Genomic DNA, 14,610 nt, shown 5'->3' with positions numbered 1-14,610 from the left:
CTCCTCAGTGTGCAGTGAAGCTGGCAAAGATGGTGGGATATGTCAGTGCGGGGACAGTGGAATATCTCTACAGCCAGGATGGCAGCTTCTACTTCCTGGAACTCAACCCTCGTCTGCAAGTGGAACACCCCTGTACTGAGATGGTGGCTGATGTCAACTTGCCCGCTGCCCAACTGCAGGTCAGTCCCACCCCAACACGCCTGCAGCATTACAAGAGCATGCTCAGTTACATCACACACAGAGCGTTTGAGTCTGTGACAGTCCTGTAGCAGACAAATTAACACGGTTCACCGCCTAGCGCTAGACAGGCCCCCTGTCTCCATGGCAACCGATTGCAAAAGAAGGAGGCAACATGCAGCAATGGTGTAGTAGATCCAGTGGTTATAGCAGCGCTTGGTCACGTGGTCTGTTCTGCAGTGTTTAGGATTGTGTGTAAATAGGTCAGTGGCAGTCAAGCTGAAGGGCAGTGTTGCTGGGAAAGCTTTGCAGCCAAGCTGATTGGATATGACTGTGGGAGTGACACACTCTGTCTGGCACAAAGGATGCAGGTCTTATTTTCCAGGCTACAACAGGACTCACTATCTGTCAGAAAGATTTTGTTTGTTGGTCGTCTATAAAACTAAAAATCATGATGTTGACAACTGTCAGTTAAACATGCAGGGGCAAACTAATGCTGTTTATTCAATGCAAATGCATTCATAATCCATATATGCTCCATAATGAGTTGTTTACTTTCTTTGTTCATGGCCTGATAGCCTGTTTGTTAATGTTCTATATATGTATGTCTGTTCCAGTGCTAGGGATGAGAATTAGTATTATTTTATCAATACCAATTCCATTATTGATTTTGCTTATTGGTCCGATTCCTTTGATTCCTTTTCAATTTTCCGTCTGGAAAAAAGTATGCCTACACAGGTTTTCAATGTCAAAGCAACTGTTTTATAATCAGTCTGAATACAGTGTAGAAACGAAGTGAGAAAAGGCCATGCATGTGACGCAGCTTGGTGTTAATGTTATGATAACAGGATATTAACCCTCGGTTACAGACATGTTGCAGTGCAGCAGTGACAATCAAGCATAGATTATCTAGTACGTGGCATTCCTGGAATTTAAGCCCATGTTGTGTAGCAAGATGTTTCAGCCTATTGCTGGTGCCTCCACTTTGACTTGAAATGATCTTTTTATCTGCAATTGCAAACATCACTGGTGTCATCTGTCTTTATGAAATGAAGCCATGCTTTGGACTGTCTCTTTCTTTCTGCCATGACTCCTTGTTGCAAGTTTCCAGCAGCGTAGACGCATTAGGTTCATGTCATTGTTTTGCAGTCTGCACCTGTCAGAAAAACATGCTGGCATTGATGAAAGGAATTGATAAGCTTGGAGGCATACAATTCCGTAGTTTAGAACTGGTTCTCGACTGGAACCGGTTCTTGATTTCCATCCCTATCCAGTGCATAAACTTGTGCTGTGCTAATACCACTATCTCCTTTTAGATTGCTATGGGTATTCCTCTTCAAAGAATCAAAGACATCAGGATGCTTTATGGGGTCCAGCCCTGGGGAGACTCTCCCATTGACTTTGAGGGTCTGTCGACAGCCCCCTCCCCACGGGGCCATGTCATTGCAGCACGTATCACCAGTGAAAACCCCGATGAGGTAAGGTACCCTCCTGGTACACAAAAAATTCTGTGGCACCACAAATAAAGGCTGCTGTTATTGCTTCTGTTACTCTTCTCCTAATGTCAGATTAGCTGTTTTTGGTTTAGTTTATGAGAAGATGAAATACGGTGTGATTGCAGGGTTTCAAGCCAAGCTCCGGAACAGTGCAAGAGCTGAACTTCAGAAGCAATAAGAACGTGTGGGGCTACTTCAGTGTTGCCGCCGCTGGAGGGCTGCATGAGTTTGCGGACTCACAGTTTGGACACTGTTTCTCTTGGGGAGAGAATCGAGAAGAAGCCATCTCGTGAGTACCCACTAAAAACATTGCAGTGTCAGAAATATCACTGATTTATTTATTGCTAATTTTAATATACATCCACCATTGGAGATAATTGTTATGCAGTTGTTTTTATCGCTGATATACATGGTTGTGTCTGTCTGTTCTAGCAACATGGTGGTGGCTCTGAAGGAGCTGTCTATCAGAGGAGACTTCAGGACGACAGTTGAATACCTCATTAAGCTGCTGGAGACTGAAAGCTTTCAGCACAACAGCATTGACACTGGCTGGCTGGACAGGCTTATCTCAGAGAAGATGCAGGTAGGCAGCGATGTTCCATCTGTGACCACTGGAGGCGCTAATATAAGTTTGACATACTGACTCATATTTTAATGTCGGTGCTGAAACCACACTACGTCTAAGTGTTGAGATACTAGTAAGACCTTGTGGTTTGTCCTACTGCGGTTTGAATTAAAGCTTGAATGTCTGGTTTTCTTGGCTAAGAAGTAAATTGTATGTTGCGTGCAGGCGGAACGTCCCGACACCATGCTGGGAATTGTGAGCGGGGCGCTACATGTGGCAGATGTCAATCTGAGGAACAGTGTGTCCAACTTTCTGCATTCTCTGGAAAGGTATGTGACATGCCATAGTAATCCATTTCAACCAGCATATACTTGGTAAAAAGGAAACCTGTGCAGTGCTTGAATAGAAAATGTAAGACGCTTTTTACTCTTCGACCAGGGGCCAGGTGCTGCCAGCACACACACTACTCAACACTGTGGACGTGGAGCTGATCTATGAAGGCACAAAGTACGTCCTGACAGTGACCCGCCAGTCTCCCAACTCCTATGTGGTCATCATGAACAACTCCTCTGCTGAGGTGGATGTCCATCGCCTCAGTGATGGAGGTCTTTTGCTGTCATATGATGGAAGCAGCTACACTACCTACATGAAGGAAGAGGTGGACAGGTAGGAGGAAACTTTAGAATGAAATTGTCAGTACTAAATGAGCTGTAACTTCACCACAGCTTAGAATGAAATTAAATAAAAGATGATGACATGACACATCTTTAATTTGCCAATTTATTGCCTGAAAACATCTTGACAACTTTACAGTAATTACTTGATGCACTCCAATCTTCTAATTCTTTTTTTCCCCTACAGGTATCGCATCACAATTGGGAACAAGACTTGTGTTTTTGAAAAGGAGAACGATCCTTCACTGCTGCGATCTCCCTCAGCAGGAAAGCTTATCCAGTACACAGTCGAGGATGGCGGGCATGTGTTTTCTGGCCAGTGCTATGCTGAAATAGAGGTACAGTGTGTTAAGGCTTATGTATGTTGTCCACAAGATGGAAACTGTCCAAATTCATTTTAGTATTGTTGAAGTTGTATGGATATAAACTTTGTACTTGTGAATTCCAGGTGATGAAGATGGTAATGACCCTCACAGCTGCAGAGTCTGGTTGTATTCACTATGTGAAGAGGGCTGGAGCAGCACTGGAGCCTGGCTGTGTCATTGCCAAGCTGCAGCTAGATGACCCAAGCAGAGTGCAACAGGTACACTGTGTTTAATATTGAAGTCTCCACAGGTATACACAATATGGCAAGTATGATTTCCTGTTTCTGTGCTACAAAATGAGCCATTATATGTAATATGTCTTTATGTAGGCCATACATATTAGCTTTCAGCTCCTAATACGAAAAGCAAGCAAAACAAGCTGTCAAAATGACAGAGGTCTAAATACATTTTCATACACAAGAGACACACTCTACTTCCTCTATGAGTCTAATTTATTTAGGTGGGTGCATTTTTGTTCTTGATATATCAATCTGTTAAGTCAGAAAAATAAAGGCTTAATTATCTGAGGGGAATGGGTGTCTGCGTGTTGGTGTTTTATAACCTGGACCTTACTTTCCCATGTTTTGTGTCTTAAGTGACTAATGGGAACAACAGTTTTTGAAGCTGTTTTCAGTATGAGCGAGAGCGCCACAGCCAGCAGTGGCAAATTTTGGCTGTAATCTAATCCCTGCGGGCAACTGAGCACAGTCAAATTACATCCACTAAACGTGCTTGATTTTGCCTATGACATGCTCAGATTGTTATTTAAATAAACAATGATTTTAGCATGTATAGAACAGGTTTATTTTTACATCTGACTGGGTGAATTTAAGGTTTATTTCAACCAAACCAATGATAAAATTACAGTTTATTTAAATGGAGTCTGGTGGGTTTGTCAAAAGCGATTTTAGGGCTGTTTCTGGTTAATCAAAAAGGATCTTCTTAAGCAAAGAGGATGACCTCTGTTGAGATCCTTTCCATAATGTTGTCAGACCCTTAGAATAGCAATCTAATCCTGTCAGTGGCAAAACAAGCTATTTTAGTAGAGGAAAACTGATGGCGCTCAATTGCTCGCAGGTTTCACCACAACTGGCTGCAGCGGTCTTGCTTAATACTGGCCCAATATTAAATACTGTTGTTCCTATAAGTCACTTAGACACACAGACATGGGAAAGTAGGGTCTAGGTTGACAAATAGCAATGTTACCCTTTAATGGTTGAGAGGAAGCCTACTAAAAAAGTAAAGAACAAAGAGTAAACTATTGCTGTCTTGGACAAATATTATTCAGGGGATTGTGCAGCTTGCTTATTTCAGAGTATGTCCACTACTTCCTACTAGATTACACTATTGACAATGCTTGTGTATGAAACAGCATATGCACAACAATGATGTAAAATGTTAAAATAGTATTTGTTTTTATCTTGTAGGCAGAGCTGCACACAGGGGCCCTGCCTACTATCCAGGCAGTAGCTCTGAGGGGGGAGAAGCTACACAGAGTCTTCCACAACACACTGGATCATCTTGTTCATATCATGAATGGCTTCTGTCTTCCTGAGCCTTTCTTTAGTGCTAAGGTAACACACACTTGGGTACACACCGACATTAACCCCTCCAGCTGGAAGCAGTTCCTTACATATATGCCTCTTTTGTCCGTCCTAGTTGAAGGAGTGGGTGGAAAGGTTGATGAAAACCATGCGCGACCCCTCTTTGCCTCTGCTGGAGCTCCAAGACATCATGACCAGTGTGTCGGGTCGCATCCCTCCTGCTGTGGAGAAGTGCATCAAGAAGGAGATGGCTCAATATGCTAGCAACATCACGTCCGTGCTCTGCCAGTTTCCCAGCCAGCAGGTGCCCCAGCAACACATACACACATAATGATAAACAAACCCACAGAATCCTTTTTAATAATACCCTGTCATTAACAGTAAACTAGCCTCACTGTTCATTATCTCTGTGCCATTAATAGAAATGCTTGGTTTTCATGGTAACTCCTGGTTTTCAGAGAACAGAGTAATTAGTTACGTATAAATATAGAGCACATTTTCAATGCTGCCATATTAGATCATCTACAACACGGCAGTTTCCAGTCATGAATTGCTTCTAAAAGTTTTTTTGCCAGTGAGATTTCTCAACTCTAGTGTCAAGTTACACTCAAGATTTCTACAAAAAAAAAAGTGTCCACCTCCTCTTGACTTTTTGCACAGTTTCTTGTGCAAGCAAATTATTTCAAAGTATATAACTGGTGAATTGTGTTGAAAGACATAGTTGTGATGTTTCTAATATCTATACTTTATAATTCAGTCCGTAATGACAAAAGGTAGGTCTTCCAACAATTTCATGGCCTATTTAAACAGTCCACTGGATTTGATAAGTTATTAGTGGTAAAACATTTTGGACACTTTCATATATTCATGCACAGTTTATAAAGAGCAAAGAAAGGCCATCACACTAATGTTAAAGTGAAAGGGCGTTATCACACACCTCTAACTATATTTATCTCTAGAATATCACTCTCTGAGGGGTCATCAGTGCCACTGGGATTAAATGCTTATAAATCTGCATTGCAATTGGATTAAATTCTTATATTGTTTATCTTTCCAGATTGCAAACATCCTTGACAGCCATGCTGCTACTCTTAACAAGAAGTCAGAGAGAGAAGTCTTCTTCATGAACACACAAAGCATCGTTCAGTTGGTGCAGAAGTGAGTACAGTACTCTCAGTATAACACACATTTTGGGTCTTAAGGTGTACTGTTAATCTGACTGATGGCAGTGGCAGACTGCATAGACCAGGTGTTGAACATAATAAATCTGGAACAACCTCCTTGGCAGACACAAAGTTTAAAAGGCCTATACTTTAATTTGCTGCATGATGTCATCTTACTTGTAACACTGAGATTGATTTATGGCACATTAGTTGTGTTCCTTGTCACTACCTCTTCTGCGCCAAATTACCACAAAGCTGTATTCTTCTTTGTGTCAAGCCAGACTGTGTTTGTCTCCCAACAGGTATCGCAGTGGGATCCGAGGTCACATGAAGGCGGTGGTGATGGACTTGCTCAGACAATACCTGAAAGTGGAGATCCAGTTTCAGAATGGTGAGGGACAGTGGCAACACCCCTAATTATTGGTTTCTAAGGTTCATTCTGGTGACATGTTGCCACATGCAAGAGTAATGTGGGTTTTGGCTTTGCTGTTCTTCAAGTTTTTCAGTAGAATTGCACTTACATATTCTGTCCACTTGGTGGAGCTATTTCACAATAAACACCTCAGAATTTGGTCTTTGATATCTAAAGCTCTCACATGTTGGCTTGTTAACAGGACACTATGACAAGTGTGTGTTTGCACTGCGTGAGGAAAACAAAGGCGACATGGCCAATGTGCTCAACTACATCTTCTCCCATGCTCAAGTCACCAAGAAGAACCTGCTGGTTACGATGCTGATTGTGAGTGTCTGTCTTTGCTGAGTCAGAACTTAGGTGTTTTTAAGATATCTACCTAGTGGTGTTATGTAATGATATCATCTCCTGTGTGTAGGACCAGCTGTGTGGCCGTGATCCCACACTGACAGATGAGCTGATGGCCATCTTGACTGAACTCACCCAGCTCAGCAAGACGACCAACGCCAAGGTGGCACTGCGAGCCCGACAGGTCAGATGTGGATGCTTTATGCTCTATTTAGAAAAAATGGCAGCCTCAAGTCCCCTCTCGTTCACATTCATATTTGACCAATTTACCCATATAAAATTTTGGGGTTGACTATTCAGTTAGTATTATAAATATGTTCAGGTAAGATCAGATTAAATAGGGATGTCAGAGATAGATAGGCCTAGGAATCAGATTGAAAAACTGGTCCAATTTTCAAAAGCAGACCTTCCCCTGCTTTTGAAAATTGGACCAGTTTTTCAATTCATGATCTCTGGTGAGAGTTTCACCACAAGATGTCACTGTCTACTCTTTAATTTCATGGCAGAAAAACAAAACAATAGAAAAAATTAGAATTAAAAGCATGGTAATGCTCATAAACATTTTAAAGCTAGAGCCAAGAGAAGTGTAAAGACATGGACACTTTCGTAAACTGTGAAGAGAGAAGTGTGATATAACTCATACTATATTTCATCCATTGTTTCTACTCAGGTGTTGATAGCTTCCCACCTGCCCTCTTATGAGCTACGGCACAACCAGGTGGAGTCCATCTTCCTCTCTGCCATTGATATGTATGGACACCAATTCTGCATCGAGAACCTGCAGGTAGGCAATAAACAAGCTTATCTAACGCTCTTAAAAGAAGAGAAAGTTTTCAAGATGACTCATTACCCGTCTTCTTTTATTCTAGAAACTGATCCTGTCAGAAACATCCATCTTTGATGTTCTGCCCAACTTCTTCTACCACAGTAATCAGGTTGTCAGGATGGCTGCCCTTGAGGTGAGAGACACAATGATCTCAATCCACAAATCAGTTTACCTTTTATTTAATTTTTATTGAATGTTAAATTGCACACGTTTCACATGTCAAACTAATGTTGTCTACGGCTTTATCTCTAATAACCGCAGGTGTACGTTCGCAGAGCATACATTGCTTACGAGCTTAACAGCGTTCAACATCGACAACTGCGGGACAACACATGTATTGTAGAGTTCCAGTTCATGCTTCCCACATCGCACCCCAACAGGTATAAGTCACATCAAATGCCAGCAACGCTCACATGCTGTGCATCACCTTTCCTGCTGCTCCTCCCATAAAGGGATAGTTTGGATCTTTTGAAGAGGGTTTGTATGAGGTACTTATCCAAAGTCAGTGTATTACATACAATAGATAGCGGACGGCGCGCCCCTTGTGTGTAATGTACTGCTGTAAACAGGAGCAGCAGGAAAACGTATTTTGGTCACCTAAAAAAATCAATATCGGTTTAAGTTTATGCTTCAGACAGGCCTGTCCGACGGGGAAGCCATTAACGGCTTTAGTTCTCCCTCTATGCTCTCTTCAACGCCATCAGACTCCACTGACAAAAACAGTAGTTTTAGCTTGCTACTGCTGCCTCGATCAGTTAGTTTGTGTTATTGTGTGACATTGGTAAATCTAAACTAACCCTGGCATTGAAGAGGGTGGTATAATGACCTCAGTAACCCGTCAGAAAATGCTGTTTGGAGGCAAGATAAAACAATGAAAATATTCTAAATATAGCCTACAGTTGAAATGATATTATTTTTTTTAGGTGGCTATAAAACATTTTGCTACTGCCCTGTCCACAACATACATTGCTTAGCTTCTGTGTTGGTACTGTACTGTTGGCCTGTTTCTCCAAACTGGGTGCCAACTGAAATCTACTGTATGTAATACACTGACTATGGATAAGTACCTCACACAACCCCACTTCAGAAGATCCGAACTATCCCTTTAAACGGCACTATGGACAGGGATCAATATTAATAATAAGAATGGCTATAAAGTGAGGAGAATTTTCCATTAGTGGCAGTGATGCTGGCAAGTTGGCAGCACCAGCATGCAGCTTCATGTTATTTGAGTATATATCTTAGCGGCAGCATGTGCAGCTATCATTTATTGTTCCTGCTCACTGCTTTCTTCTTTAGAATTATCAGCATCATTTGGTGGCTCCCTCAGTTTTTCATGCCTCACAGCCCACTGTGTTGTTCAATTGCCTGAGTGTTTGTAACATAGGTGGAGCTTTGCTGTGGTTTCACAAAACATATCACTCAATTTGGAAAAACACTGCAACAGTGAACAGTGAAGAGCTTGAGTTTTCTTCACAATCTCACATCCATGGTGCCACGGTTCCTCTCACACCTTCCCAGCTATGTGTCATTGTTCATTGTTCTTCTCCATGTAAATGCTCCTCATGTGCAAAAGAAGGTATTTTGTAAGACTAAAAATACTGTTCTTGGCTTGTCGAAAGTATGTGAGTGCCATCAGCAAAAAGGAAAAAAGTCTCATGTCAGTCGCACTTCATCGTAAGTCCTGAATGAACACGGGGGCGCTCTTTCGCCATGTAAAACTTGAGAATCAGAGAGAAACCTTAGACAAACTCTGGATTTGTCTTGTACACGCCCAGCATTTGAAAAAGCCTGTACCAGACGAAAAACTGTGGCATTTATGTTGCACTTCTGCATCCCACCCGTGTGACTGTGTTCAGTTTGTCTGCGTGTGAATGTGTGTATCAGTGTATTTGCTTGTCGTCGCTTTGCTGTGTTGGGTTCAGCTTGTTTACGCAGTTAGTTGCAGAAATCCTTTGAATGCAGTCGTGCACGCATTTGATTACATGCTTGTGATTGTGTCTGAATTAACCTTCATGTTTGGCTCATCACTGTGGACTAAAGACAGCATGAGAGTGTGAAATGATTTCTCTGTGTTCAGAGTATACCTCGGGACAAGGAGGCTTTAGGATCACATAATGCATGTTGTAAAGGGAGCAGTCAGGAAGTGAAATGTGTGTTTACGGCTAGAAAGACATTTTCACTTTAATCTATCCTCAATTTTTGCATTAATTGCATTCGTTTAGATATCGATCAGTGCAAAACAAATTGAACATGTCAAAGGACACACACACATACACCACGCACTGCTACACTTGACTGTCTCCCTCTCCTGATGCCTGCCACTAACCACTTAGTAATCAATGTTGTTTGATTGCAGAGGGAACATCCCCACTCTAAACAGGTATTGTAAACATTATTTTCATTGCATAGACTACTAGTGACTATAGACTAGCTAGCTGCATGGTCAAAGCAGTAATTCATGTTTTAATTAATTTATCTGGTGATTAAGTGAACAAATTGTTTGGTGCATTAAAAATTCCCAAAATGAAACTACTCAAGCAACTGGGATTTAATCTGACTGAGAAACACGATGTTTTCTAATTTTACTGACAACAGCATGGGCCTTGGCATTCAGCCTCTGTGTCAAACATTTTTTGAGTCCTTGTGTGTGTGTTTGTGTCTCTATGAAAGAGTGTTATATTCGAAACTATCGTGTGTATGTGCTTCAATATCGTGGAGATTTGGAATAACTTGGGATGCAAGGTGGTGTAAGATCATTCAGATTACACGTTGGAGAAATGTTTACACCAGTCTGAATCTCCTCAACTGAAACCTGTAACTGTCCTGCCAGGAGAATGTCTGCTCCCATCCTGAACATTGTAAAAGCCGCCGACACTAGATTACAGGAAACTAAACCCCAGGACCTTAACACACAAGATAGTAAATCTAAGGACGATAATGCGGTGAAGACAAATGCCTCAGATTCGGAATCTGTGGACAGGTTTGACACACAAAACCTCTTAAGTGCTTTCAGTGGGTGTAACTTCTGGGACAGCTTCTTACAATTGAAGGACTAATACCCGACAAACTGAAACTGGATATTTCAAGGGTCTTTCTGGTGGTTTTATGTTTCCTTGTTCCTGTGAAAGGAATATTTTCTTTTGTTTTAATTTGACTAACACGTGGTCTGTCAGAAATCCCTTACATACTTTATAGCTGCTTTCACTGTGTTCACATGTAATGGTGTACTTTTGTTACTACTTGCATTTTGTAATTTGAACCTCATTCAGTTTTTATACCAAAGAGTCCCCTTCAATAAGCACATAATTGTGCGTGTTTCCACACATTTAATTATACCCCAGCATTTAAAATTGCTGAAAAACTAAGGGATCAAAACTGTTGTGAGGTTCGTAAGGGTGGGTGGGGGTCATTTTCTCAGAGACATTTTAGTGGTGTGGTAGACTCCCATTCTAATTGCTCTCTGTTGATACCCTAGGATGTCATTCTCATCCAACCTAAACCACTACGGCATGGTGCACGTAGCCAGTGTCAGCGACGTCCTGCTTGACACATCCTTTACACCACCTTGTCAGCGCATGGGAGCCATGGTCGCTTTCCGCTCTTTCCAGGAGTTCACCAGGTTAGTTCCTTATATGAAATACAGCCTAAGGGGGAACTATGCCCATTTTCAAAACTCATACATTATTACTATCGCCTGAGACAGTCCAGAAATATTAGTAAACCCGAACAAGTCTCTCCGAAATCCAAAAGCTAGGCTACAAAAACTCAACTTTGTGATGTCATCAACTATAAAGTCTTGAGCTGCACCATAGATAATTGATTGGATGTTATAGATAACACTGAAGCTGAAAGCATACTGCCAGTGCATCATATCCAAGCAGTAATCTCTGGGGATAAAATGAAGCTAACACAGAAGTACCAAAAACTGCAGTTCTTTGAATGGCCACTCGAGGCTGGCTCCAGAAGCCAGTTAGGCCCCAAAGACACTCATGTTAAAATGCCAAACTTTACAACAAAACAACATTTTATTAAGGCTGAAAGTTACGCATAATTAAAAGCGGGTCATTTTGAGTGACAGGTTGTCTGCAGATAGTGTCCTCGGCTTCTTGGGCAGATCCACCCCTCGCTTCTCCATAGTGCCAGCTTCACGCCCAACCATGGTCACTTGTAAGTCCAAAAAACAAGGTGGCAATGGCAGAAATAACAAACTTGAGGCTTCAGAACAGGAGTTCACAAACCAGCGGGTGATGTCACTGTAGCTATGTCCATTATCTTTACAGTCTATGGTCATATGGCTCATGTCAAATGTCACCCCTAGCACCAATAGGAAGCCTCACACTGTAGCACGTCAGCAGAAGTTACTACTTTTACTTAAGTAACAGATAAGAGTACCTCTTCCACCTCTGCATTAGTTTGAAATCAAGTGTGGACACCTACTACTTAAACTTGATTTCTCACCTGAATAGCTAATCTCCAGAGCTTTGCCATTGTCTTTATAATGACGGGATCGTGGGTCGTATAGCTCGTATCTCGTATTTCTCGACACACACAAGAGACAGCAGCAGCAGAGGTGAGAAGAAAAGTCGAGCTGCCACGGGAGCTGGGATGTAAAAACTGAGTGAGAAGGGTAAAAAAAGTGTTTTGTCAGGGGCAGTGAGGCTGGAAATAGGACCGTGTTGCTGGGCATCCAAGAGCGCCAGCATGTGTCAACCTGCTGTCGGTGTGGGGTTGAACATTAAAAATGATATGGGTGGCCGTTTGACATGCACCATTCTGCGATGGTGTGTTTTTGTGATGAGTATATGGGTACATTTTCTATTTCAGAATTGAGATCACTATAATACAGTAAAGCTAATTTGGGTATAAAAAAGAAAAACATTCTGTGGATCCACAAAATCAGTCGCCCATGCATTGTCTATGGAGCAGCTACAGACTTTATACCATATGACATCACAAGTTTTGAGAGAGGGTAGCTCATTTTCACAAGTATTGATTGAACTTTCCCATGCCATGGAAATAACACTGGAAATCTGAATTTAGGTGGTGTTCCACTTTAACTTTGATGTCTTTTGTTGCCAGGTGAAGATAATATTTTAAGAGTGATTAATGTCACGTTTGTTTTCTTCTCCACAGGAACATAGCCGACGTGTTAAGCTGCTTCTCTGACTCTCCTCCCCCAAGTCCAACCTTCCCAGAGGGAGGTAATCCTGTCCTGTATGGCGAAGAGGACAACAAGGTGACGAGAACAGACTGATATTCACAGGCCGGTCATTGACCTGTGTGACAGTGTACCTTAGAATGAAATGTGTAATTGCTTTGTCATCCAGAGTGTCCAGGATGAGCCTATCCATATCCTGAATGTGGCTATAAAGACGGACAGCGACATTGATGACGAAGGCCTGGCAGGCATATTCCGAGAGTTCACTCAGTCAAAGGTTGGATTTCAGCAGAGACATTAACTTTTTTTTAGAAAGCTCAGAAAGATCTTCTCATCCTGACATTTTTGCCTTTTCCCACTCCAGAAATCTCTGCTGTTTGAACATGGCATCCGTAGGCTGACTTTCCTCGTGGCCCAGAAGGTGAGCCTAATTAATACTTACTAGGTCAGCTACCTGTCTCCACAATGTGTTGCCCTGCATGTCACCAATTCAACCGCCCTGAATAGCATGTCTCAAAATGTTTACAAATGAGTTGTTGTGCATCTTTCTGTTTGTAATTACTAATACTTTATTGCTTTGTTTATATGGAATGACATCACTGTGGCAATTGTAATAATTTGCATTTGAAATTTAGCTTATTGTCCTGTTTGTCTTTGTATCTCTTTCTGCATGCCTTGCTTTTGCTGCATTTATGATGACAGGATTTCAGGAAGCAAGTCAACTGTGAGGTGGACCAGAGGTTTCATGTAAGTAGAGGAAACACAAAGGAAATGAGGACGGGTGGCTCTTTGATTTGATTTATGGAATAAGTATCAATGCATTTGATTAAAAAAAATTCATACATGCCCTTTCAAATATCCAGACAGTCAGTTGCACTTGCACTGTACCTGTTTTAAAATACTGTAGACAATCCACAGGAGGTAGGTTAATGAGATCAAGCAGACATGGGCTTTATCCAGCAGTGACTGCTTGATCTTTCCATGACAAGCCATAGGGTTCAACTCCCTGGTTTCAAGAGGAAGCTTATTCAACTCTGTTGCACTAGTGTAAATAAAGGTAACCTAACCCACCATTGTGCTGAATCGATAAATGTTTGGGTTAGCCGCAGTTAGTTTTCAGAGCTACAGTTTAAAGATGTCGTTAAAGCCCCAGGACTGTGAACTCAGTGCATAGATTTTGTCACCATTAAATGCCTTTTTAAGTAACTGCAGTAATGAGAGCACACAGTTTTAGCATGGATAGCAAAGGAGGAATTGAACCCACAATCACAGCAGTGTTGTGATACGCTCTGTCTATTGTGCTGTTGTACACAGGGCTGCATTTATCTTTCCAGGTCTGACCCGTTATCAACAAAACACCCACTAGCATCCCGATGATAATGACAGGGATTTAAAACAGGATTAGATTTTGAGAAATGCCCCGTTCTTTCGCCTCTGCTGTCATTTTTGACAATAGGCTTTGATTTCTCTTTTGATGGCACCGCAGTCTCTGATGAGAGCTAATCACGCTAACCCGTGTCACCGTCATTATGTGGCCCTTGTTACACCGAGGGGTTTTTCAGTAGTCTGCATGCTCATGCTCTTAAAATGCTTTCTTCTCGTTTCACTATATTGTAGAATATGATGTATAATCACAGTTCCTAATCATGGCTGTGGAGGTTTCCAGTGTGTGCACTTTTGCAGTCTTTTTTTTATTGTAAAGGCTGTGAGCAGATGAGAGCGTCCCCAATCGGTCTGGCATTGTTTTGGCAAGTGGGACACTTCATCTGATAACGTCAAACAGCGCTACCAGGCATTATTCAGAAGATCAAATGTCTCTGAATGAAAGGAAATGTATTATTCATTAGCATAGTGAGTGGTGTTATATATAAAGTCGGAG

The 14,610-nt window shown here is 41.8% G+C and overlaps 1 protein-coding gene across 6 annotated transcripts in view; it reads left to right on the top strand.

The window, feature by feature from the left end:
* The window catches only part of acaca (acetyl-CoA carboxylase alpha), a 40,057-nt gene that overhangs the window by 7,330 nt on the left and 18,117 nt on the right, over positions 1-14,610 (top strand). For 2 of the 6 annotated variants that reach the window (XM_050038022.1, XM_050038030.1), the window contains exons 11-32: positions 9-179; positions 1,494-1,655; positions 1,799-1,962; positions 2,106-2,256; positions 2,464-2,567; positions 2,677-2,904; positions 3,100-3,250; positions 3,361-3,495; positions 4,705-4,851; positions 4,937-5,125; positions 5,879-5,979; positions 6,287-6,375; positions 6,599-6,723; positions 6,815-6,928; positions 7,415-7,528; positions 7,614-7,703; positions 7,832-7,950; positions 9,930-9,953; positions 11,049-11,192; positions 12,707-12,809; positions 12,901-13,008; positions 13,096-13,152. In XM_050038022.1, the coding sequence (XP_049893979.1) occupies positions 9-179; positions 1,494-1,655; positions 1,799-1,962; positions 2,106-2,256; positions 2,464-2,567; positions 2,677-2,904; positions 3,100-3,250; positions 3,361-3,495; positions 4,705-4,851; positions 4,937-5,125; positions 5,879-5,979; positions 6,287-6,375; positions 6,599-6,723; positions 6,815-6,928; positions 7,415-7,528; positions 7,614-7,703; positions 7,832-7,950; positions 9,930-9,953; positions 11,049-11,192; positions 12,707-12,809; positions 12,901-13,008; positions 13,096-13,152 (2,790 nt within the window). Of the gene's footprint in view, positions 1-8; positions 180-1,493; positions 1,656-1,798; positions 1,963-2,105; positions 2,257-2,463; positions 2,568-2,676; positions 2,905-3,099; positions 3,251-3,360; positions 3,496-4,704; positions 4,852-4,936; positions 5,126-5,878; positions 5,980-6,286; positions 6,376-6,598; positions 6,724-6,814; positions 6,929-7,414; positions 7,529-7,613; positions 7,704-7,831; positions 7,951-9,929; positions 9,954-10,403; positions 10,554-11,048; positions 11,193-12,706; positions 12,810-12,900; positions 13,009-13,095; positions 13,153-13,433; positions 13,479-14,610 lie in introns of all 6 variants that reach the window. The other 4 variants (XM_050037989.1, XM_050038005.1, XM_050037996.1 and 1 more) reach the window with 4 other exon arrangements.

The sequence above is a fragment of the Epinephelus moara genome, chromosome 3 (genome assembly GCF_006386435.1).
Source record: "Epinephelus moara isolate mb chromosome 3, YSFRI_EMoa_1.0, whole genome shotgun sequence".
Classification (NCBI taxonomy): Eukaryota; Metazoa; Chordata; class Actinopteri; order Perciformes; family Serranidae; genus Epinephelus; species Epinephelus moara.
Note: the sequence above shows the minus strand (reverse complement) of the source record. Positions and strands in the feature narration are given on the sequence as shown.